A 24,532-nucleotide genomic window follows, 5' to 3' on the forward strand; every position below is an offset into this window, starting at 1 on the left:
AGGCTGTAATGTCTTATTTTGGGCAAGTCCAGCTGGCTTCCCCCTTCTTACCTTGCTTAACAAAGAATCAGGCAACAACTTGCAAAGTTTAAAAATATAATTTACTCACTTATAATCTTGCATTGGTTCACAGCAATGGCAGTAGTAAAAACTATGCAGGAAAAATATACAGTATGTACAGTACAACGAGCTTCAGGCATGTGCCTAAAGCTGAAGCAAGCAGAAGCATGTCTGCATCTAAAGGTAAAGGGACCCCTGACCACCAGGTCCAGTCGTGTCCGACTCTGGGGTTACGGTGCTCATCTCGCTCTATAGGCCGAGGGAGGCGGCATTTGTCCGCAGACAGCTTCCGGGTCATGTGGCCAGCATGACCAAGCCGCTTCCGGTGAACCAGAGCAGCGCACGGAAACGCCGTTTACCTTCCCGCTGTAGCGGTCCCTATTTATCTACTTGCACTTTGATGTGGTTTCGAACTGCTAGGTGGGCAGGAGCTGGGACCGAGCCCACAGCGCCACCTGGGTCCCAATGTCTGCATCTAATGCTGGTCAAAGGAAGAGAGAAGAGAGGAATAGGAAGCACTATATGCTCCTTCCTGTCCAGGAGAGGAAGGGAAATGACACCAATTGTCCTGTTTAGCAATTGTATTTCTATGGTCTGAGTATCTGCCTATCAGCAATACAGCTCTGTGGTATTATCTCCTTCTTTTGCTAACTAGTAAGACGCGGGTGGCGCTGTGGGTTAAACCACAGAGCCTAGGGCTTGCTGATCAGAAGGTCAGCGGTTCGAATCCCCGCGACGGGGTGAGCTCCCGTTGCTCGGTCCCAGCTCCTGCCCACCTAGCAGTTCGAAAGCACGTCGAGTGCAAGTAGATAAATAGGTACCGCTCCAGCAGGAAGATAAACGGCATTTCCGTGCGCTGCTCTGGTTCACCAGAAGCGGCTTAGTCATGCTGGCCACATGACCCGGAAGCTGTACGCCTGCTCCCTCGGCCAGTAACGCAAGATGAGCGCCGCACGACTGGACCTAATGGTCAGGGGTCCCTTTACCTTTACCTAAGAATATGCATTTTTTTAGGTTTGGCTGCTAATCTCCCACAGTTCTTGCAAGAGCTCAGGACTAATGACGCTTTCCACCCTCTGCCTACTTAGACTCCAAGCATCATTAGGGTGGCAGACCTCTCAGACTGTACAGGGGTCATCAATCAGTGGTAGAGAATTAGCTTTGCATGCAGAAGGTCTCTGTCTCAATCTCCAGTATCTCAAGGTAGTAATAGGAATGTCCCCTGTCTGAAACCCTGGAGAGCTGCTGTCAGTCAGTGTACACAACTCCAGGCTAGGTGGATCAAGGTTGTGACTCAATATAAGACAGCTTCCTATGTTCCTACTTGGGTTGAGTGCTGCCACCGTGATGTATGAGACAGTCGGTTGAGGTGAAAGGACTGTGAGACCTGCTGGGATGAAAGCCAGAAAACTGGGTCTGTCAGAGAATCAGTATAGTGGCAGTTGCTTGGGTGATCCTGACATATTCATTCAAAATACAGTACATATATTCTCCTTCATAGCCCTTAAGAGGCTCTCAAAGCAGTTTACAAAAGATCCTCTCATTCAAGTAAGTGTGGTACCAGGAACAGAACTAACATGTCCATGCAGACCCTGTATGATTCAGTATTTTGGCTAAGGGATGACAAATGTCCTGTGATGTCTGCTCTGCCATTCCTCCTGGTGCAATTGGAAATCACATATCATTTCCCAAATCCACACCATATGCCAAAGGTAACCAATGCAGTATCCTCCAGAAGTTGAATGGCCAGCAACACCTGGGGGACACCATGTTGGCCAGGCCCAGGCGGAACTTGTCTTGTTAGAATAAAGTTATAAACTCAAACACACAAAAAACTGCTGGTCATTGGCGGAGGGCCCAACCAGCTTAGCCCACTGTTACAACCACCCCAACCTCAAGCCCTCCAGATGTTATGGACAGCAACTCCCATCAGCCCCCAGAAGTTATGAACTGAAACTCCTATTGGCTTCAGCCATCATGGCTGTGCTCCCATCAGCTCCAGGCATCCTACAGTTGTGGCTGGGGCTGAGATGGGAATTGTAGTTCAAAACATCTGGAGGGTACTGGGTTGGGGAAGGCTACTTTATTTTGCACTTCTCAGTTTTCCAAACTAAGCTTTTATGGATTCCTTTTAAAAAGATACATTTTGAATACAGCAAATATAGGAAGTGTTAGTTTGTGCTCTTGGAAAGTCCATTGTGGTGGCTGCTCCAACCTGCTGAACTTGGCAAATCCTCTGTGATGGCTTAAGTTGTCATGCAGACTCTTGCTGATTTGAAATGCATTCTTGACTCTCTGCAGAGGGGTTGGTTCTTCAAATCTGAGTACATGCAATTAATTTTTGAAATAGCCACTTCAATCTCAATGTCTTGCTAACTTCCATATCAATCAGTTACCTAGAAAAGCATTTGTGTGCTGGTGCTGATGCAGTTGACACTTACTATATTGCAATGGGTCAAACTGGGACAGTACACTCCAGCTCTAAAGCATTTCCCATTTATTCCTTCACCTTCTGTGTCATGGAGCTTACCTGAGGAAGCTTGGATCTCCCTGTACTCCCTTGCCCCACCCTCGGCTCCTGTATTGGGTTTCACATTGTGCAGGGAGGAAGTCCACTGTTGTGAAAGGGGAGAGGCATTGTCTTTGCTGGTCTACAGCTGTGGCTGGTAGATCTGGCTTCAGATGGCATTCCTTTGTTGTGCATGTTTCTAACACTGTATCACAGAGAGTTCAGGTCTGGGAAATAAAGCTCAGACATTCACACTGTAACATCCACAGGAAGTTAAAATGATGATATGCACTTGCCTTGTAGGTCTGACCTGCTGCAGGTTAGGGATGACACACCTGTCTGCCTTAAGAAGCATTGACAACAATGCTATGACTTAAAGAGACAGCAGAGGGGTGGTTGTGTTGTGTTGTGGGGACTTCATTCCCTCCCAGTCATTGTGTAGCACGCAGAGCAACTGAGCAAGGAAATTGCAGCCCTCAACAGACTGGCTTAGCAATGCTGTGTATGTCAGAAATTACTTTTAAATGCTTTTGTAAACTTAAATAGCATTGTAAGCCAACTAATGATTTATTATTTCCTTTTAAAAACAAATCCTCAGTTGTCTCTAAAGATACTGCCTTCCAAGTGTGTAATTCTTCTGAGTTATGATTTCCATTGCTTGAGTTATGGACCCTCCAAGACCCCATCCCTGCTACTCCCTAAAACCCAATGCTTTTTTATTCTGGTGCTCTGACTCTAGCAATTCTTGGATGGAAGATGAGCCCTGCCAGCATTAACCCATCTGTGAGGAAGGTGATGCAGGACCCTTCCAAAGTTGGCCAGTAGACCACGGGTTTTCTTCCTATTGACCAACCAACACTTTGGTCCAGTTGCAATAAATCTGAAGTGTTGAGTGGTTGTTGAAAAATATTTGAGCTGTTTCGGCTGCTTGAGGGTTTCAAGGTTTATTCTCATTCTCTCTCTCTCTCTCTCTCTCTATGGCATGGGACCTTTAAGGACCAGGCAAAGGGCCTCATCTCCTCACCAACACACATGCCCAGACAGACACTCTTGTTGTCTAGTTTGGAGGTTCAATTGAAAGCAACTTGTTCTCTGCCAGCTCCAAGGCTGGGTGTTTCTGACAAGCAGGTCCCTGTTTCTGTTGCCTCTGAATATTTTCCCCTAAGAGAGAGCCCTTCTCCTAATCTGCAAGAGGCTTTGTTTGTTAAAGCAGAAGCTTTCCTCTTAAAGAACCTATTTATTTTTCATTGGATTGTGTGTGCTTCCCCCCCCCCAACAAGGATTCTTACAAGTCGCTTCACCATCCATTTGGCCAGATTTATTTTCTGCTAGGTTGAGAATCAAGTCTCTTTCCCTCCGCCTCCACTGGAAAGAGGGAGAATGTGAAAAAAAGAAAGAAAAAAAGACGTTTGCATTGTGGTGATTGGCACAGCCTGTGAATCAGGGGTCATTTTGTGTAGCTGTTTCTTTTCAAGCATTCTCTCTCTCTCTCTTTCTTTCTTTCTCTCTCTCTCTTCCCCCTTCCATGCACAATCTATTCAGGCTGGAAGCATTCTTTCTTTTCAGAGTCTTTTCTGCCTCTCTCTCTCTTTTCCCCCTCCTTTATTTTTCATCTCTTTTCATTCTGTTTCCCTCCACCACCCCCCTAGAGGCTCTTTTTCCCCTTTTCCTCATTCCTCTATTCAGTTCCCTTTTTTTGGTTGCTTCTTTTAAAATAGCCTTTCTATTTTCAGAGAGGACAGGGAACATGTAGGAAGAGAAGTCGTTTCAGAAAGGAGGAACCCGAAAGTCTTTCTTCGTTTATTTCAGCAAACATTGTTTTTCAAGCAAGAGAACCAAGGGCGACAAAAAGAAACCCATCTTTATTTTGTTCCTGCCTCTTCTCCCACAAACAGCGCAGCCCTAAACACCCCCCCCCCAAAAAAAAATATTCATAAGTGATCACATCTCCAGTAACATTCTAAAGTACTGGCAGTTTTGCTTCTTTATTATGTTGCCCTGGGCATTTTGGTGCAGAGACTAGAAACACAAGAGGCATGGCTGCTTTCCTGGATAGACCCTCAGCCCATCGATGCCCCTCTTTGCAACTTCTGACATCACCCATTTCTTTTAGCTCTGCAGCAAGAGTTGTGGGGTGCAGGGCCCACTTGGGTGCTGGATGCTGCCTTTAGAACAATTTGTACTTCATTGTGAACCTTCAGCAGGGAGCTTAGGAGATCTCTGTGCTAATGCAGAGAACAATTTTGTGGAAAGCAGCAGTGAGGACTTACAGTTGTGTAATCTCAAGTTTGTAGATCTCTAGATGTGCATTGCTTAGCCCCCAATAGCCATGTTAATCAGAATTTTTTAGCTCTGGCAGAATGCCACGAATATAGGCCCTTTGTTCATTACAATGACTTCCCAGCCTCTTATCTCCTGAATTTCATTGTTGAATTAGTGCCTTTTAGTAGTAATTGTCTTCTGTAGTATTGATAATACTTTGCTTGGGGAAAGAGTGTGAATTCTCCATTCCTGCTGGAGAGGATCAGGCTTGCAGATGGTGGAAGGAGAGGTATAGCCAAGGGCAGCAAACTACAACTCAAATACTTCTTCCTGTGCCATTAGAGAGAAACCAAGTTCTTCTGTGAAAGCCTATGATACAAGAGTGCCTGGCCCTTTCTCAGATGGTTTTCCTATCGCGCAACCTTCTCTAAACCAGTGGCCTTCATAGGCCACCTCCCATCAGCTCCAGCATCACATGGCTGGACTGGCTGGGGTTGTAGTCCTACGTCAATTCCTCAACAAGAGATGGTTGGTCAAGAAATGAAGACAGGAGTCATCCAGTAGACATGGATTTCCAAAGAGAGAAATGGAACAAGTCTTGGGAGCCAGAGCGTTGGGCTAGGTAAACCTTTGGCTCAGTCCAGCAAAAGCCAATTCTTAGGTGTTTATGCTTTCATTCATGTCGGGGCATAAAAAAGTGAGGATGCTTGTTTTCTGTGATGGAGATGCTCTCAAAAGTAGGAGAGTTGAGAGAACCTGCTTCAAATGCAAGCAAAGGTACAGATGAATAAATAGGGAGCAGGGACACACCTGTCTGGAAGCCAAACCTGCACTCAGGTTGGTTATATGGTGGTGGTGATGTCCCTGCTTCTGCGGGAAGCAATCCTGGTTGTCTCTATGTAGCAGTTGGATCTGATTGGTTTCTTGAAGGTTGGCTTGGTGTGAAGAGTGTCCCCTTCAGGTAGGAAAGTGGGTTTTAGTGTGGGTGGTCAGCCACCCACTTTGGGGATTAAAGAGGAAGGTAGCCGGTGAGAAGGGACCCCATCCAAAATCCATACACCTTGCAGAGCCTGGCTTTGAAAGTTTCTTCCACCCACCCAAATATGTGATTCAGATCTAATGTCACCTGGAAGCTGAGATGGGACATTAGAGGAGATGGAGGTGGGTGAGAGAGCGGGGTTGGAATACAGAAGGAGATTAGGAGATTGATGAAAGTGAGAGAGAAAGAGAGGAGATAAGAGAGGCACACAGGACTGAACTATCAAGCTGAGAGAGGCGTTGCCAGGGAAACGGAAAGAATGAGGGAGAGAGAGAAGGATGGAGAGAAGAGGCAAGAATCAGAAATGGAAGGGAAGTGGGAGGGAGGGAGGGCAGGCAATGGATTTCAAAGGGTGAATGAGAGAAGCAGATGGATTTTAAAGCCTCAAGTGGCTGGACAGGCTGACACCCCCCCCCCCAAAAAAAAGCTGCCTATGCCCACAATCAGTAATTCTAGGTGGGCTCCCCTCTGGCACCTTTGCTCAGGATTGCTACCATTCTGTGCCCAGGACATGCCGGCTGGCACAGAAGTGGCTGCCATCATGGCCAGTCTCCAGCTTCAAGACTGCATCCTGTGAGGAGGGAATCAATACTGTTGTTCCCCTTTGCCTCTACAGCCCATTGACATGAAAGTGTGATTAACAGGGGCCCTCCTTGCATTGTGGTGGAGTTTGCATGCAAAATGGGTCAGGCACGGAGACCAGCCTGCAGGTCACTACATGGCCTTCTCCTGCTTGTCTCTGGGTGACCTGATGGGCCCCTTCTTGGCCCTGCTGCGCTCATTGCCGCCTTCGCCGCCTCTAATCCTCCCCCATACCCAGCCTCCTTCCTTCCTTCTCTCTTCCTTTCTTCTCCTTTGCCTGCCAGCTCCCTCTTCTTTTCTCCTTCCTCCTCTCTCCTTCCTGCCTCCTCCCTCTCTCCTTTGTTTTGGCTGCCTCCATACACTGCTGTCTCCTTCCCCCTCCTCCCCCACCTGCCTCTTGCTATCTTCCCCCCTCCATTTCCTTTTTTGTCTTCCCTTGTTCACATTTCTTTTCTCTGCACCAGCCATCCTCACCCGCGCAGGGTTTAAGAGAGTGCAGGCAGCTCTGGCGTAGAATGAGGTTTATTTATTTCCAGTGGTTCAAAAGTGGGAAGTTCTGAGGTTCTGTCTAGCTGTTCCCTTTGCCTCAGGGTTAGTCCAAGCCGGGCTTGTCTTTCTGCTCTGCACCCAGGAAGACTGGCTTTGTATTTCATGAGAGGAAACAGTTATTCTGGCTCTTCTGGTCCTGCTAGCCCCTACTGGGGGAAGGAGCAGTATTCCACCCCCATGCTGTCCTCTCTCTGGCGTGGCTTTCTGGTGCTTCCCAGTCACCAAAAGCACACACTGAGAGGGGGGGTCCTAGGTTCTAAGGGGGTGCCTCCAAGGTCTGAGTCCTGCCTGGCCCTGCTTGCCACCTTCCCAACCAAGGAGGCTGCTGTGCCCTTTCTTGTAGAAAGGAATCCAGCCCAACCTGGTGGGTGAAAACATCCCATTACCTGGGGAGGTGCAGCCATCAGACTGCCTGCTCTTTCTGGAAGTTGCAGAATTTGCCACATTTGGGGAGGCTCCTGACCTGGCATGCAGAACCTTCCCCCCAGGTAACAGATAGAAGGCCACAAGATTTTGCTACAACCCTGAGCCCTTTACAGTAAAGAATAAACACAGCAAAACTGAGCCATTGTATAGGGCTCTATGGAATATAGGTTTCTGCTAGTCTTGGGAAATGGTAAGGATACAAATGTCCTGGCCTGTCATCTGGCCACTAAGCATTCCCACCACCACCCTCCCTCATTCTGCCAGTGAAGCACACCCATGCTTAGATTGCAGGTTTTGCCTCCAGTTTCAGGAGTGCAGAATATTTGTTTAGCTCCAAAACATGGGATGCTTTCAGGTTCTAAGCTCTGCCCTTTGGTGTTGCTTTCATTTTAAAGGATGTGTCCAGAGTAGATGCACTTTCCATTGCCATGATTTTGGAACTGCCAGCTAGGGGCCCCTGCTGGCCAGCTAGGTTCTCTCAGCCCACAGCCCTCTGCTTCCCCAACAGGATAATGGCTTCTCTTTCTCCCTTTTGTTCCTGCAGACAACAGAAGCTGTGCTTGATGGTGTGAGCCATGGACCGCTTTGCCCACTCTGGAACACAGGACAGATGCCGTGGTGTGCTGTCTCTGGCCCAAGCAGCCGTCCTGGGCTTGGTGACTGAGAACGAGTTTTTTGGTGCCACTGTCAGCCCCGGAGGTTCTTCTCCAGCTTCGCAGGCAGGCTCAACGGCATGTCCACGGTTGAGTTGAAGCAGCCGGAAAGCCATTGCCCTCTAGAGAATGAGGGCCAAGGTCACGCCGAGCCAGCGGAGGAGGATGAAGCAGCAGAGGCTTCCTTTGGGAAACATGCCCGGAGGAGGAAGCGCCCGCCTGTGAGGCTGGTCCCAAATGTGAAGCCCGAGAAGGGGGAGTGGGGACAGGAAGACGGCGCTTACGAAGCATCTGTAGCAAGTGAGGGCAAGGAAGAACAGATGAGCAGCCACCCAGTGAGCATGGAGGAGTCCCCCTGTGAGCAGACAGTGCAGAGCAGCGCTACCAAGATGATCGATCTTAGCACGTTCAACAGGAAGCCTCGACGCCTGCGGCACCTGCGGCAGCAAGCTCCAGAAGAGCTGTCCCTGGGCGGTATGAGGAGAGGCTCCAAGCACCCCACAAGCCAGCCTGGACAGCACTCCAGGGAGTGCAGAGGCCTTCTCCAGTGACTGCAGCTTCCAGGCTGGTGTTCCTCCTCCCTTGATCAACCTGGAGCATCCTGTGCCACACTCTCCTCCAGGGCAGGGCAAGAGCGAGCTGGGCTTTGTGTGGCAGGAGCCCCTGGACTTTGAGGCGGAGGCCCACGGCGAGCACAGCAAGAAGGTTCAGCTGGACCGCCTGGACATCAACGTCCAGATAGACGACTCCTACCTGGTGGAGAAGCGTTGGCAGTGCCGCCTGTGCGAGAAGTCCTACACATCCAAGTACAACCTGGTGACACATATCCTGGGCCACAATGGCATCAAGCCCCACTCCTGCCCGCACTGCAGCAAGCTCTTCAAGCAGCCCAGCCACCTGCAAACCCACCTGCTCACCCACCAGGGCACGCGGCCCCACAAGTGCCAGGTGTGCCACAAGGCCTTCACCCAGACCAGCCACCTCAAGCGCCACATGCTGCTGCACTCCGACATCAAGCCCTACAGCTGCCGCTTCTGCGGCCGCGGCTTCGCCTACCCCAGCGAGCTGAAGGCCCACGAGGGCAAGCATGAGAGCGGGCGCTGCCACGTCTGCGTGGAGTGCGGCCTGGACTTCTCCACCCTCACCCAGCTCAAGCGCCACCTGGCCACCCACCAGGGGCCCACCCTCTACCCTTGCCTAGAGTGCAACAAGTCCTTCCATTACCGCAGCCAGCTGCAGAACCACATGCTGAAGCACCAGAACGTGCGGCCCTTCGTCTGCACCGAGTGTGGCATGGAGTTCAGCCAGATCCATCATCTTAAGCAGCACTCACTGACCCACAAGGTAGGCCAGGCAGCAGAGTGCCAGGTTGAAGGGCATGGGGGGTCGGATATTGAGTAACCGAAGCCTTTCCCATCTGTGGATCTAAGCTATTTTATAGGAGTGTGTGTGTCTACCTGCAGTGCCCTGAAGGGGTACCCAAAGGGCTTCACCTTAGCTGGCTTGCTCTTTTTGTTGTCCTTGGTCACCACAGACCTGGATTCTGAAAAAGAGGCCTTGCCACAATTTGGTTTAAAACTGCTTCCATAGGAGGGAGGGAGTGGGGATCCAAAGTGCCCTTGTCTCTTCCCCCTTCCTCTGAAATCCCCCCAAAACTACTGAGCATGAAAACACCATTGTTAGCACTGTCCTCCTTGGCCAAGGTGGGACTGGGTGGTACCTCTTGGCTGCAATGAAGCCTTGTTACCTGCCTGCTCTTGTCTTCAGGGTGTGAAGGAGTTCAAGTGTGAAGTGTGCGGGCGAGAGTTCACGCTGCAAGCCAACATGAAGCGCCACATGCTAATCCACACCAGTGTACGCCCCTATCAGTGCCACATCTGCTTCAAGACCTTTGTGCAGAAGCAGACACTCAAGACCCACATGATCGTCCACTCGCCCGTCAAGCCCTTCAAGTGCAAGGTAGGTGGCGGAAGTGCAAAGAGCAGAAGCTGCCACGGGTGGTGGAATATGAAGAGTCTGAGATCAGGGCTGCTGCCAGGGCAAAGCAGTGGCAGAGCCTGCAAAGACAGGCCAGACTCAACTCCCAGAGGGGCATGGTCATTTGCAGAACACACTTCCCACATGAGCAACTGGATGTCCACATATCCACCCTCCTCTCAAGCACAGCTTAGTCATTCCGGTTTTGCCAGCCGCCTGGACTGAGCCCGGAAATTATTTTGCTGAGAGCTTTCAGAGCTGTGTGGAGTGGATCCTGGTTCTTGGCCGTTGCCTGGAAGGGGAATTGGGGTGGATGCAAGCAGGTGAATCCCTCCCCTGCTGCCCGCAGTCCAAGCTGCCCCAGTCTCCACCGACAGGTGATCCTCTCCCTTTCCCACCCCACCTTCCACAGGTGTGTGGGAAATCCTTCAACCGCATGTACAACCTCCTGGGCCACATGCACTTGCACGCAGGCAGCAAACCCTTCAAGTGCCCTTACTGTTCCAGCAAATTCAACCTGAAGGGCAACCTCAGCCGGCACATGAAGGTCAAGCATGGGGTGATGGACATCAGCCTGGACAGCCAAGGTAGGTGGGGTGGGGAGGGAGCTGAAGGGATGGGTCTAAGGCATCACGTCCCGCCCCCCAGAAGCCCTGAAAGGTAGAAGCAGCCTTCTCATGCTGAAAGGCTGCACTGCAGCTCCCTCTGCAGGCTGTCTTGGCTTGCTGGCAAAGGAGGCTGTGGTGGCCAGTGCTGAATCCACATTGCCTGCCATCGCAGCACTACCGCCCAGGTGCTGCTCACCACTTGTCCTCTGTTGTCCCCTCAGATCCCATGCTGGAGCTGGCAGGTGATCATGCAGAGATGGACGGACAGCAGGAGATGGAGGACTACGAGGAGGAAAACTCGTATGACTATGGGGTGGTGGGGAACCCTGCCAACGAGTCTGCCTTGACTGAACATGCCATGAAGGAAATGGCCTACTACAGCATGTTGTAGCGTGGGGCAGGCTGGGTGAAGAAGGGGACGGGCAGCTGCTTCCATCCCCTCCAAAAAAGCTCTGTTCAGGCAACACAGAATTTGCTACTCTTGCCCTCTTTGGCCGTTTAGTCCTGCACTGGATCTGTGGAAGTCTTGCTGCCACCAACCCTTGACTGGTCTCTGCTGCTGGGCTGGGCTGGCAGTACTTTTCTCTCCAGCTTGAAAGGACCAGGAGGGGGCAGCACTTGCCTTAGACTACCTCCCACAGCACCTTGCACCCAGCACAAAGAAGCAGAAGGCCTTGTAGTGGTGCTGATAGGCCAGGACCAGCCAGGGCTCAGTGCTACAGACACCAGGCTGTATTGCAGAGCCAAACTGGATCAGCTCCTGTATGTTTCTCTTACAAACTACCTCTGCCCTGCGCAAAAAAAGAAAAAAGAAAGAAAGAAGAGGGGGACACACAGCAGGGTCTCTGCCCCAAAACCAAATGGGTCTTGAGTGCCCCTTTGCCCATCCCCTCTCCCTGGCAGAGCAGTTAAGCCAGCCTGCTGTGGAGAACATCCCTGTGCAGCCTGTGGCCATCTTAAATTATTATGTCATTTCCACAAGGTGGATTGTCCCACTTGTGCATAGATCTACTGTGTTTATTTTCTGTTCTGAAAAAGTTCAGCAATAAAGGAATACTCTTTGGAAGAAGGGCCAGGTGGGTTGGTGCTGAATCAAAAGACAGGGTGTGTGGGGAGAGGTTCAAGGGGGGCTGAGAATTGCCTTTCCCCAGAATAGGGTCACCGTAACAGACCGTCGACACTGGGAAGCAATAAAAACAACAAGCCATGTGTAAAAGCTATAATTTAATAGCTCTATTTGGTACCATGAGGCCCAAACCACAGTACATAAATTACAGCACAAACCATTATGACCGCCTGGCGGGGGGGGGGGGGGTCCAGCACTGAGACCTTCCCCCAAGCCAGCAGTAGCAGCAGGTGGGACATGTTATTGGAGCCCAAGTAGGGCAGCTAAAAAGGTTTTAAAAAAACAACCAGGCCACAAAAATGTCTCTGGTTGACAGTACAAACAGCCAGAATTTGTTCTGTTAAAAATGAGGCAATCCCCCTTCCTTCATTGTGTGCCTCCATGCTATGCTGTGCACTCCTCCACCCCCTACCAGCACGCTCCAGCGCCCTCCTCCAGCTGCTCCTATTTGCCCAGAGCTTTGTTCAGGTTGTTCTTGATAGCATCCAGGAAGTCAGTGGTGTTCAAATAATGCTCGTTGAGCTTCACACTGAAAATGCACAAGGGGAGGGGGAGCATGAAAAGGCCAAGGCGGTGGCAAGTTGTGCTTCCTCAATTCTCGAGAGAGAAGGTAGGAACCACAGGCTAGCTTTGCAGCAGGCCAGGAATACTCACTTGTTTAATCCATGAATGCAGCCAGCCAGATCCTTTGTCATGGAACCACTCTCCACTGTCTCAATGCAGACATTCTCCAGAGTCTGAGCAAACCTGGCCATAGAAAAAAGAACAGCCTCTAGCACAGGAGGAAAAACAGCAAGGCCCAACACCTCCCTGCAGCCTTTGGCTCTCTGACTGATAGGCCAGGCCCAGCCTCACTCTTGTTTCGCAAGGAGCAAAGCTTGTTTGTTTTCTCAAGTCCTGCTGTGCTACTGCTGTTATTTGATTTGTGCATCACTTGTTGAAGCAACTAGCAGATGCAGCGATATGCAAGATGGAGTGTGCCAACAACACACTTGACGCTCACCTTCAAGCAGGCCTTTCACAACACCTTCCAGGAGCTCTATCTTTCCTTCTTTAGGGTACACCTTTTCCCCTGGGGGGCCCAGGGCACTCTCCCATTGCAGTATCTGGGTCATTCTTATGCCTGTACTTCAAAAATCTCTGTCGTGAGCCTGACATAATTGCAGCCCTATTCCCTCCCCACCAACTTGCTCTCCCACAGCAATGTTGTTTTTCATGTTGCTGGGCAGTGGCCCTTACTTGATGAGGTCAGCGTTGCTGTCCAATTTGCCTCTGTGCTTCAGGCCTCCTGTCCAGGCAAAGATGCTTGCGATAGGGTTGGTACTGGTGGGATTGCCCTGCAGGGGAGGAAAACAGATAGGCACAGTTAATTGCCAGCCAGTGCTACAGAGGTGGCAGACCAGCAAGCATTTAGCTTGAGAGAAGGGGAGACCTGTGTCCCTCCAGGGGCTGTTGGACCCTATCAGCCTCAGTTAGCATGGACAATACTTAAAGAGACTTAAAGCAACATTATAGGACTACAGTTTCCCTATCCCTAGTCTGGTGAGAATGCAGATGCAGCAAGTTGGCCAGAAGAGGGCACTCACGTCTCTCCCACTGGTCTATTTCATTCATTTACCGGTACTTTATTGGCAGTATTTATATCCTCCAATCACAGTGTTCACTGGGCAGCTTACAGCAATAAAACATTAAAATAAAATGGCAAAACTATAATAAGCAGCATATTTTCAGCAGCAACAAGCAAACTAGCACATCTTCACTAAAAGTACATGGCAAATCTAAGACTCAGTGGATTAAAAGGGTGAAGCTATTTAAAGCCTGGGAAGCTGAAAGCGTCTTCACCTGGTACAGAAAAGAGTGAGACGATATGCCTAAAGAAGGGGCCAGGTGAGCCCCCTCCACAGCCACATGCCACCCAGTTGACCCACCTTCTGGTGCTCCCGGTAGTGGCGTGTAACAGTGCCATGAGCTGCCTCCGCTTCGATGGTCTTCCCATCCGGGCAGACGAGGATGGAAGTCATGAGGCCGAGTGAGCCAAACCCTAGGGAAAAAAGCCAAACTCCTGTTGGCTGTCTCCTCAACATCAGCTTTCCACATCTTCCTCCGTGAGGGAAGGGGAGGTCCCTGAGCCACTTTGCTCCTGCGCCTATGCGGTGCTCCCCTCTGGGGCATGGGGTACCTGGCACTCTATATCAACAGATTAAAGCCAAGTGCTCAGCTGACTCGCAAGGAAGGAAGAAACATCTGAATTATCCAGCTTCACCATCAGCGGGGCATCTGATCTGCCATCTCCACTCTGGCAACAGACAACTGCAGCAGAGCTGGAGAACAGCCACAGGGAGAGAAAAGCCCATCTCCTGAGATGCTAGTCAGAAGGGCAGGAAGCGGGATGTAAAATGTTCCGGTCTTGCCTTGTGCAGTCTCCCTTCTGAGAACCATTAATCTCATGAAGACCTCAGCAACACTGCTTCCCCCCTTGAGAGCAGAAACCTGCCCTTTTGAATGCTATGCAGTCTTGGGGAAAGACAATAGCTCAGTAGCAGAGTGTGTGCTTTGCGCATACAAGATCCCAGATTCCATCCCCAACGTCTCCAGAGAGGGCTGGGAAAGGCTCCTGGTGAGGTGCTGCCAGTTAAGATGAACCAGTGGCAGCTCCCTACATGGGAGGGTCTAGCTCCCGGAAGTGCCCTGGTCACACAGGAAGCCAAGTTCTGCGGTGCTATTGCAAGAATAGAGCAAACTCCTTCCCCCTGCTTTCTGGTCCCTACAAGTTGCTAGCACACACACCACTTGCAGACCAAATGCAGCCTTTCACAGCTCCCCCCCCCCCCGCCCAGCGCCGCACCTTGGGCCAAGATGTCAGACTGGACATCTCCATCGTAGTTCTTGCACGCCCAAACAAAGCCACCTGCCGATTTTATCACCTGGGCCACCATGTCGTCAATGAGACGGTGCTCGTACCAGATCTTGAGCTTGTCAAAATCTGTCTTGTAGTGCCTGGCAGTGGAGGACAAGAGGTTACTTATTCATGCAGCATCAACCCTTCAATCCTCCTCACACAGCACCTCCAACCCATCCCAACAGGGAGGTGCTCTGGCGCTTAGGATTTCAGCAGGCAATGCTGGGTTTTGGGGAAGGTGGGAGAAAGCAACTCCCACCCACAGCTTCCTGACTTAGACCAAGAGGGGGGTCACAAGGGCTCACTTTTCAAAGATCTCCTGGAAGATGTCCTTGAAACGCCCATCGTAGGCCTTGAGGATGGTGTTCTTTGTGCTCATGTAAAGGGGCCACTTCTTTTGGATGGCAAACTGGAAGCAGCTGTGGGCAAAGCCCGAGATGGACTGCAGGAGGAAGACAGGGCCCTCAGTGGGACGTGACCCAGAAGCACCAGCCTGCAGGAGCTGCCACCCCGCTATTCAAAGGGGAGCAGCGGGTCCCCAAGATGCACCAGCCAGCCTCGCCCCATGGAGGGGACCCAGTCAACTGGAAGCAACTAACGCAGGGGTCCAGCTGGCATTGCCCTCACCTCATCTGTATTGTACATGCCCATGCCGACGCCTCCGCCGGGGAAGTTGTACACCTCCCACTCCTTGACTCCGCTGCCATCCTTGGGAGTGAAGACCATCTTAAACGTCCCAGACTTCTCCACAACGAAATCTGTGGCTCTATACTGGAAAGCAGAAACCCAAATGTTAGGAGAGCCCAACAGTATCAAAGTTTCTCGACTCCCCACATCAAACCCCCTAATTAGCCCCATGCTGGGGGCCTGCTCCCTCCCAATGTATTCTGTAGCTAAGATCCACAGTACTGTCCTGTAGAAGAGCAAGGGAGGAACCTCTGGAATCATTTGGGTTTACCCCACCACCTGTAGGAGGCAGGGGCAATTTGAGCTGAACTCCTAGCTTCTAGACTAGCCCTGCTTCATCAGCCCTTGACAAAGGGATTGGGTTTTTCCAGTTAATTTCGGTTTTTATTTTTCTCTGCTTACAGCCACCCACCTCCTCCACACACCCTAGAGAGGGACATAGATTTTTTAACATCATGGGTGAAGGTGGAGGAATTTGGGGGCAAATATGCCTGGCCCGGTCCCATCCCCCAGTTATGACCTGCCCTTGGAGGTTCAGGTAAACTGAACCAAAGGAAGTTCTGGCAGCTGTAGCTGGGCATTTACAATGACCATCCATCCTTCCTCCACCATACCACACTCATCACCCACAACAGTGGGGCCTGTTTGTTCCCTGCACATTTTTTTGCAAAGTCTGCTTTACAGAGAGCATGAAGGAGTCAAGTTCAAGGCAGCTGGTCCCTCCTCTAGAAGATGGGAGGAGCCAACCCCAAAGGACTCCAAATGTCCTCCTCACTTCAATGAAGAACAGGGCATTTACTATAAGAAAATTCTAGTTTTTTCCTCTTCTGATTCTATTCCTATAGAAGATTATACAGCATTTGAATTTAGGACAGGTATTTAAACCAAGTACCTGGTACTCAAGGATGAAGGAGATTTATCAGTGAGGTTCTTTCAAAGCTTTCTGCACTCTTGCCATCACTTCCTGACTCAGCCAGCAGGATTCCAACAACATTCCCCCTGCTACTCCTGACTTTGTGCATGCCTGTCTGAGGTGGGGAGGCAGATTGGAGCCAGACAGATAATCAAAACACAATTGCCGAGGGGTAAGAGAGACTGACTGGCCCTGCTCTATCCCAGAGGGTTTGTAGAGAAGAGAATGCTCTACTCTCCCAGTTGCACATCCCACCTTGTTCCCAATCCAGCTGCCCACCCACCCACCCACTCTCCATTCCAACCCACCTGATCACCATGGGCATGCCTGCCAATGATGATGGCCTTTGTCCAGCCCGGGACCAGGCGAGGAATGTTCTTGCAGATGATTGGTTCTCTGAAGACTGTCCCACCCAGGATGTTCCTGATGGTGCCGTTTGGGCTCCTCCACATCTTCTTTAGCTTGAATTCTAGGGGAAGTGCGGAGGGGAAGAAGAAGTAGTTAGGTGCAGAGCAAGAGACCAGTGGTGGCAGTTCAGCAGAGTTCATCTGTTTTGCACATAGAAGATCCCTGGTTCAATCTCAGGCTCCATCTCCAGGTCCCCTGCCTGAAACCCTGGAGAGCTGCTGCCTGTCAGTGGAGCCTGTTACACCAAGAGTCTGACCCAAACAAGGTAGCTTTCTCTGCTCCTTGCCAATCCACTGCCTTAGCACCAGCCATTCAATCCATCCCAAGAGAAAAGAGGAATATTCCCCACAAGAAAGTGAGCTGCAATCTGCTTTGGGCTAAGTGACTTCCCCTTGGGAGAGGGGGCCTGGAGCGCAGGTCATGCCAGATTCATTGAACCCTGCCATGGGCATTTCCCATGTACCTTCCACACGGGCTTCATCGGGGGTGATTGTGGCACACTTGACAGCCACGCTGTATTTCTGGGTGGCCAGAGCAGAGTCTATGGTGACCTGGTCATCCGTCTGGTCCCGATGCGGCAGCCCCAAGTCAAAGTACTTCAGCTGGACATCTACGTTGGGCAGGATCAGCTGTGGGAGGAAGGCAGTGAGGACAAAGGTATGTAGATGCAGACCCCGCAGTAGAGATCAACACACCACTGAGGAAGTGCAGAAGGCCCATCAGAGACGTGCATGCAAAATGTGCACTTAAAAAATTAATAATAATTACATGTTATTCACACAATTTCCCTCCTGTTGCAAGGATGGTGTCTTCTCCAAGCTCCATTTGGTCTGTGGGGAAATGGGACACTAACATACCCCAGCCTCCCCACCTCCAAACCTTCCAGATATTTTGGACTACAACACCCATCAGTCTCAGCCAGTATAGCTCTGCTTCCATCAGCCCCATCATCATACAGCCATGTTTGCTGGGACTTAAGGGGGTTGTAGTCCAAAAGAGCTGAAGGGCACCAGGTTGGCAGGGGCTGTCTGACTTTATATAACTCATTCATAGCTGCATGTGGAATAAGGTTATAAATCTCTTATCATACTTCCCCTGGGAACTTTTTCAAAGCTGAGAAGCCCAGACCGCCTTAGCCTACTTCAAAGAGAAACATTTTCCAGTCCTCTGACTTTCTATTGCCCCTTTCTTCACCCTTCCACAAACTCTGAGCATTTTAGAAACATGACTGTGCTACCAATGTACAGGCCATCAACACGTGGTCCTTGCTGCTTTATTGCCAGCCCCTCAGATCCAAAACTTCCAGGTACCTTCTCCTTGATGAAGGCCCAGATGATCCGGGTCATCTCATCACCATCCATCTCCACCACAGGGTTGGCAACTTTGATCCTTCTGTCAGCATCTGTGGAGAAATGTCAGAATGCAGAAGAGACACCACAGACAACCTCCAGCACCCAAACAATTGTGTGATGTGGGCTGTGCCAGGGTGCAGCTGCTAGAACCACTGAAAGAAAAATCCCAGGGCCTTGGTGTGTGTCTCCATCCCAGCACACCACTCTCAAAACAAATAATAGAATCATAGAATCATAGAGTTGGAAGAGACCGCAAGGGCCATCCAGTCCAACCCCCTGCCAAGCAGGAAACACCATCAAAGCATGCCTGACAGATGGCTGTCAAGCCTCTGCTTAAAGACCTCCAAAGAAGGAGACTCCACCACACTCCTTGGCAGCAAATTCCACTGTCGAACAGCTCTTACTGCCAGGAAGTTCTTCCTAATGTTAAATTCTTCCTAATCCTTGGTGGGACCTAGAGATTGATAAACTGCCTCCCTTATGGAAGCTGCCTGCGCTTCTCCTGCAAGCCTTTCCCCCTTCGTGTATGTAAACAGCGACTGACGCTGGTGCATCTTAAGAATCTGAAGTATTTCCCCAGCTCTACTGAGAATAGGCACAACACAGAGTGGAGCTAAAGCAGTCAGGCCAAGGTACCCTGTGATTGACCCTGGCAGGAGAGAAAGTGAATTAACTGCTGCCCAGTGGCTCTCTAACTAATCCCAGCTGAGCCCAAAGCCCTGCTGACTTTCACAAGCCATAATCCAAGCACATTCGCCTGGGGTGAGGCTCCTGCGCTGGGGATCTGCCCGCAGCCCCTTTTCCACAGCCAGGACCTGCAACTCCACCACTCCAGCCAGCCGGCCAAGGGACAAGGTCACCCTCAGAGGACGACAGGGGAGCAGCAGGCACACCCTCCCTCTGCAGTTTCCTCCCTGCCCCTTGGAGAGTGAACTAGCAGGGCTCTCCAACAGGTCCTGGAGCCAGCTGCTAGCTGTTCAAAGCAGGAAGGGCAGAGCAGGGGGCAGCCAAATCCTCTGTTCGAGATCCACACACAGAGGAAGGAAAAGGAGTCTTGGTCAAGCTGGAAAGAGGCCTCCACAGGGGCTTAGCCTTAGGGTGTGCATGTGGGGCTGGGGGGGGGGGTGTCCTTCCATGCAGAGAGTTCATGGCGACACAGAAGCAAAGCAACTGCGGGACCTACATTCCCAGGCCTGGCACTGCCTCAATGAGGCAAGCACGTATATGCAGACAGGGTGTTAATGCCCCCTCCAGACCAGCTGTACGCTGTGCCAGTTTCTGCTCCGTGCAACAGGAACCCCCAAGCTGGCCAGCCTTTTTGCCCGCCTCCCCCCCACCCCACCCGGACCACTTTCGAGACGGGGCAAAAGTGCCCCCGAAGAGGGGCTGCCATGTGGGCCTCGCGTCCCGCAGCTGCAGGTCTCCCGGGAGAGACAATCTACTCTCCCGAGTCTCCCGGTGCCCCGAGGCGGGCAAAGCCGCCTTGGCTGCCACGGAGTTCAGCGAGAGCAGCTCCACCCGAGGTGGCTCTAAATATAGTCCCTGGGGAGGCCCAGCATGGCAGGCGGAGCCGAGCGAGCCGAGGGGCAGAGGAAGGTAGCCGGCGGGGCCCGGCGGGGCATCGCAAGGTCACCGGCGGACGGGGGAGCCGGGGCGCTCCAGGACCCTGCCACACAAGGGCACGGCCATGGCGCCGGATATCTTGGAGGGGGCAAACGCCTGGCCGGCTTCTCCGGGGCTAGAGAGGTGGCTCCCGTCGCCAGGTCTTGGGAGGGGGGCAGCACCGGGACCCTCAGCTCTAATCCCCTCTCCCTATTTACTCCGCTCCCCCCCCCCCGGCCACTCACAGTGCCGGTGCGGCGGACGCTGCGAGGCGCTCAGCACCGGGAGCAGCGCGGCAGGAGAGCGGCCCAAAGCGGCCGAGGCGACGGCCGGAGCAACGGCGCGGAGGTAGTGGGCCATCGTGGCGGCGGACGGAGGAAGAGGAAATGGAGGACGTGCAGGCGGCAGTGGCGGCGGCGGCGGCAAAGAGGAGAAGCCGAGCAGCCGAGGCGCGCCGGGCGGAGCAGATGCCCTGCCCCCTAAGTCCCCGCGCTTTGGGCCCTCCCCGTCGGGGCGGGGCGCCGAGGGCCGAAGTGGGCCACCCGGGAAATGGACACGCGGCGACAGCGGCCTTTGTTCTTTTCCTGCCCCTTTGGCTCTCTTGGGTACTACGCTCTTGCCCTCCCTCGGGCGGCAGCAGCTCCACTGCCTTTGGTGCCCGCCCCCCGCCCCCGCGTTATAAATGTGGCCTTCGTGGGGACGCTGGGCGGTGGGGTGCCCTAGACGCCCAGCAAGGAGGGCTACCCTTACTCCCCACTGCTTCGCCTTGTGTTTGGGTAACAGTAGCTGCAGCCGCCAGACAGGCGGGCGGGCGGGAGCGCCAAGGCCAGGCCTGGCTGCTGATAAAAGACATCCATCGAAACGAGAGGCGAAGGGCAGCTTCCCAGGATGCGCTCCTGTGCTGGACGTGGCCTGCCTGGACTGCCGTCGGGGCTGAAGGGCATTGGAAGAGCCGGAGGGCATTGCGTCATTTGTTTGCAAACTGACGGCAGCCGCCTGTCGCCACTAATCCAGGAGGTCGCAGCAAATAGACCCGGGGAAGAGGGGCTGGAGCAGAGCAGATCTGGGTCCAGGCTGGGTTGCCTTGCAGGGTGGTGCCCGAGAGAGAAGCCCTGTGGGGACTTCCTAAGAGGGACCCTCCTTCCATTCCGCCTGGAGGTGCAAGAAGCCCTCTTGACAACCCAGCCAAAGGGAGGGGGGAGCCTCTTTGGGAAGGCAGGTGCTGGGCCTGGAGGGTTAGTACCCATGGGCATGGTGGGAGGTCAGAGCTGGCACTGAGCACAGTGCAATCTAAGCAGCCCTTGCTTTGCTCTTGGCTTGAACCACCCAGGGTCAGCACTGTGGCTCAGCTGTTAAGGTCAAAACACAAGAACAGCCTGGCTGCTGGATCAGTCCAAAGAGGGGCCACCCAGAATCCTGTCTTCATTGTGGCCAACCAGATACCCCAAAAGGAAGGCCACAAGCAGACCATGTGTGCACCTGTGATCCCCAGCAGCCGGCATTTAAGAGGCATCCTGTCTCCAGCAGTGGAGGTAGCCCAAAGCTATGCTCCTCTTCCTTGAATTCCTTTAATCCTTGTATCTGTGGTCAGCCTCAGTTGGAAGACATCACTGTTAGACATCTGTTAGCCTGCCCCTTATATAGAGACCCAAAAGATCGTTTTCTGAAACCTTTGTTCACAGAAGCAAGCAAGTGCATCCCGGCAGAAACGGTCCAGTTTCCTTTGGGTGACAATAATAGCTTTGTAACACACAGTGTGGCCCTCTATCCACCAGCTGCAAATAAATATCAGGAAAAGGGAGTTTGATAAAACACTATAAAGTTGTGGTAATTTGGAAGTTTAATTTGAAATCAAACTGGATTTGAGTTTGTTGGTGTATCTGGCAACCTCTGTCTTACATCATTGACGTTGGCTCATATTGTGGATGTATGATCTCTATTGTTTTATTGGTACTATGGCTGCAGGTTTCTAGCCTTTGGCTAGAACAATAAACTTTGATTGACTGACACAGCCGGGACCTTAAATGCTCTCAGGGCAGGAACACAAGAAAGGAGTCATGCAAACACACGTACCAGCAACACCCATGACAACACCACCAATCAGGGAGCAGCCTGCCAAGAGACCACCCCAGCTTGAGTTTGGGGAATGAGGAGGAGTTGCCCCTCTGCCCTCTTGGCTGCAAGGCCGCAGCCAGCAGAGCAGTTGGGCAATTTTAGACTTTGGACTTAATTCAGTCTCTCCGTTTAATTCGGACCATCACCCCCTTTAGAGTTGTGTGCTGGCTGTGTATGGGGTGGTGTTGTCCTGCCCATTCTGCCAAGTGGGGGCTTCTGCCCCCAAGCTCTGCCTCAAGGGCACCATATAGCTGACCCCTACACCTCCACTCATCAAAGTTCCAACCAAATGGGAGCTGGGAAGTCCAGCAGCATGTAGAGGGCTAAAGGCTCACCCCACTCCAGTCCTGGTGGAGATGCCACTAAGTTTGATGGACCAGTGTTCTTGACTAGATCAGAGGCAGCATGCATGGACTGCAACTCCCATCAGCCCCAGGCATAATGAGGCAACAGTGAAGGGTGGTGGAAGTTGTAGGCAAAGGTCTGCTTTGGAGGTTCCCCCTTACTCAGCTTTGCCTACCCAGTGGTTGGCCAGTTGGACATTCCCCCTGGGGAAGAGAGGAGAGGGGGACAGGAAGGCCTGCCCAGCTAGGGGGCACCAGGGCAGAGCCAGGGTTCCCTGTGTGAGAGATGAAATCTCCAGGGCTGTGGGGGTCACTCAGTCTGGGCTGCACTGGCTCATGCTGCATGTGAGCACTTGTGACAATAGAATATAACTGCTTCTTTCCTACTTGCTCAAAATTCCTTGACCTTTTCATGCATGAACAGACCAGCCGTCTGTTCTTTGGGTGCTTTCAGTTCTCTGTAGTGGATTCCCATCCTTTAGACTACCTATCTATGAAAGGGGTAGATGTCTTCTAGAATGACTGTGCAATGCATAAGACTGCACTGGACCTGCAGCTTGACATGCTATTTGCTGCAGGGCTCACCGGCTGCTTGAGACACATGCACTGGGCTCACTCATAGTTGCTACTCATGAGACAATTGGCATCTGAACTGTGTTGGGTGGATGTGCTCCTTGGCCATTGGATATTAGAAAGCACATGTAGCAGCTGTACATTTTGGACAAAGGGTGCGTTTTTGGCAAACTTCATCCTTGAAGCACCAGCCTCTGCTTCTTGCCTCCTGGGCATGGCTGGTTTGCGCTGAGCGCTCCTCACCTGGCAGCATGCTGGGCTCCAGGCTAGAGTTACTTGGCAAGAGTTGGCCACTCTGGCCATGACTGGCTTCATCTTGGAGGAGGCCTCCTTGGTGCTGGACAGGCTTAGGCAATGGATCCAGGTGCTGGAAAGCACAGGAGGGGAGAGGGCTCACGTGCTCAAATCCTGCTTTCAGGTTTCCCACCAGCATCTGGCTGGCTGCTGTGAGAACAGGATGCAGGACTACATGAGCCCATTTGGCCTGATCTGGCAGTTTCTTCTTATGTTCCTATTATTCTTTGATTGACTGAGCCAAGGAGCCATACCCAGAGGCACTCCAAGAGGCCATCCTGTTTACCTCCCCTACTTAGGAAGAGGCTTGGTAATGTTCTCCTTTCTCACTTGTTGTTGTTGTTGTTCAGTCGTTCAGTCGTGTCCGACTCTTCGTGACCCCATGGACCAGAGCACGCCAGGCACGCCTATCCTTCACTGCCTCCCGCAGTTTGGCCAAACTCATGTTAGTAGCTTCGAGAATACTGTCCAACCATCTCATCCTTTGTCGTCCCCTTCTCCTTGTGCCCTCCATCTTTCCCAACATCAGGGTCTTTTCCAGGGAGTCTTCTCTTCTCATGAGGTGGCCAAAGTACTGGAGCCTCAACTTCAGGATCTGTCCTTTCTCACTTGGGCCTCCTTAACTCTGCTTCTCACGGGGCAGGAAGGGGTGTCAGGTTGGCAGCCTGGTTGGTTGCAGGCAGGGTTGGGCACCCTTCCATGCAAACTCTGCATTTGCCCAGGATCCCTTTCAACAGCAGCTGTGATCTTCTGGAATTGCCAGCCTCGCCAACTTTCAGACAAGATATTTTAATTGAGCACAGACTTGATGACTTAACAGACATTAAAGCACAAAGTTTCCTCATAATTATGGTGTGTAAAATCTTCTCATGGGTTGCAAAAGTTGTCTTGTTGGATTTAGGCACCGCCTAAACTGTGGTCCTTTGCAGACCACAATGTGCTTTTCAGGCAGGCCTGGAGAGACAATATGTGTCTCTCAGCTTCAAGATTAGGCATACTGTATTGCATGTTTAGGGGAGGGTGAAAATGGAGTTGCTCTGGCTGCAGCAGCCCCCCCCCCCCGTGCCTATACACAATGTGTGGCAATGCACAAGTGGCTCTTCTGACATCTCTCAGAGAATTAGAGTGAGAAAACAGGAAGAGGACGAGTGGAATCTACATACATATTAAAAACCACTGTGAAAATGTTTTTTTGAAAAATACATTGAATTTGCCATAGCTCACTGTCACCATCTAGTGTCACATTTGTATATTACACTTTACAACACACTTAAAACGTTTTATTTGCAACTGTGCAGCTGGAGTTCTAGCTCTTGGCAAGGCCCCTGAACCTATTGGAACAGGCTGCATACAAACCCCCTGCTTCTGGACAAACTGAAAACTCACAATTGTGTCTAAATCTGAGGCCCAATTTGAGCTTGAGGACCCTGGCCAAATGGCCCTCCTGCCTGCCCCCCCCATCACCCTAATTGGCCCTGACTGTAAAAAGATGCAGCTACTCACCAGTAGCAATGAGGGCTAGATTCTGGCATTTCTTCTTACCTTCTACTTACC

At 51.8% G+C, this 24,532-nt stretch overlaps 2 protein-coding genes across 2 annotated transcripts in view; one reads left to right on the top strand and one right to left on the bottom strand.

Annotated features, from left to right (window-relative positions):
• The window catches only part of ZNF710 (zinc finger protein 710), a 20,294-nt gene extending 8,559 nt beyond the window's left edge, over positions 1-11,735 (top strand). The window contains 6 exon segments of the mRNA XM_033167326.1: positions 7,972-8,117; positions 8,120-8,556; positions 8,558-9,424; positions 9,848-10,039; positions 10,470-10,644; positions 10,887-11,735. Coding sequence (XP_033023217.1) covers positions 8,003-8,117; positions 8,120-8,556; positions 8,558-9,424; positions 9,848-10,039; positions 10,470-10,644; positions 10,887-11,056 — 1,956 coding nt within the window. The 5' untranslated portion in view covers positions 7,972-8,002 and the 3' untranslated portion in view covers positions 11,057-11,735.
• Positions 11,736-11,872: 137 nt separating this feature from the next.
• On the bottom strand, positions 11,873-20,111 carry IDH2 (isocitrate dehydrogenase (NADP(+)) 2). The gene is made up of 11 exons (XM_033167321.1): positions 19,898-20,111; positions 18,009-18,100; positions 17,162-17,327; positions 16,599-16,759; positions 15,318-15,461; positions 14,996-15,132; positions 14,637-14,788; positions 13,720-13,832; positions 13,031-13,128; positions 12,446-12,538; positions 11,873-12,320 (listed from the first exon to the last, which is right to left on the bottom strand). The coding sequence occupies exons 1-11, from the start codon at positions 20,010-20,012 to the stop codon at positions 12,236-12,238; spliced, it is 1,356 nt and encodes a 451-aa protein (XP_033023212.1). The 5' UTR covers positions 20,013-20,111; the 3' UTR covers positions 11,873-12,235.
• Between the last annotated feature and the right edge of the window lie 4,421 nt (positions 20,112-24,532).

The sequence above is a fragment of the Lacerta agilis genome, chromosome 13 (assembly GCF_009819535.1).
Source record: "Lacerta agilis isolate rLacAgi1 chromosome 13, rLacAgi1.pri, whole genome shotgun sequence".
Taxonomy (NCBI): domain Eukaryota; kingdom Metazoa; phylum Chordata; class Lepidosauria; order Squamata; family Lacertidae; genus Lacerta; species Lacerta agilis.

Coding starts and splice junctions, on each gene's coding strand:
- IDH2 (XM_033167321.1), bottom strand. CDS start 20,012: ATGGCCCACTACCTCCGCGCCGTTGCTCCGGCCGTCGCCTCGGCCGCT. Junction 18,101..19,897: donor GCGTCCGCCGCACCGGCACT/GTGAGTGGCCGG, acceptor ATTTCTCCACAG/ATGCTGACAGAAGGATCAAA. Junction 13,129..13,719: donor ACTACCGGGAGCACCAGAAG/GTGGGTCAACTG, acceptor CCTCCCCTGCAG/GGCAATCCCACCAGTACCAA.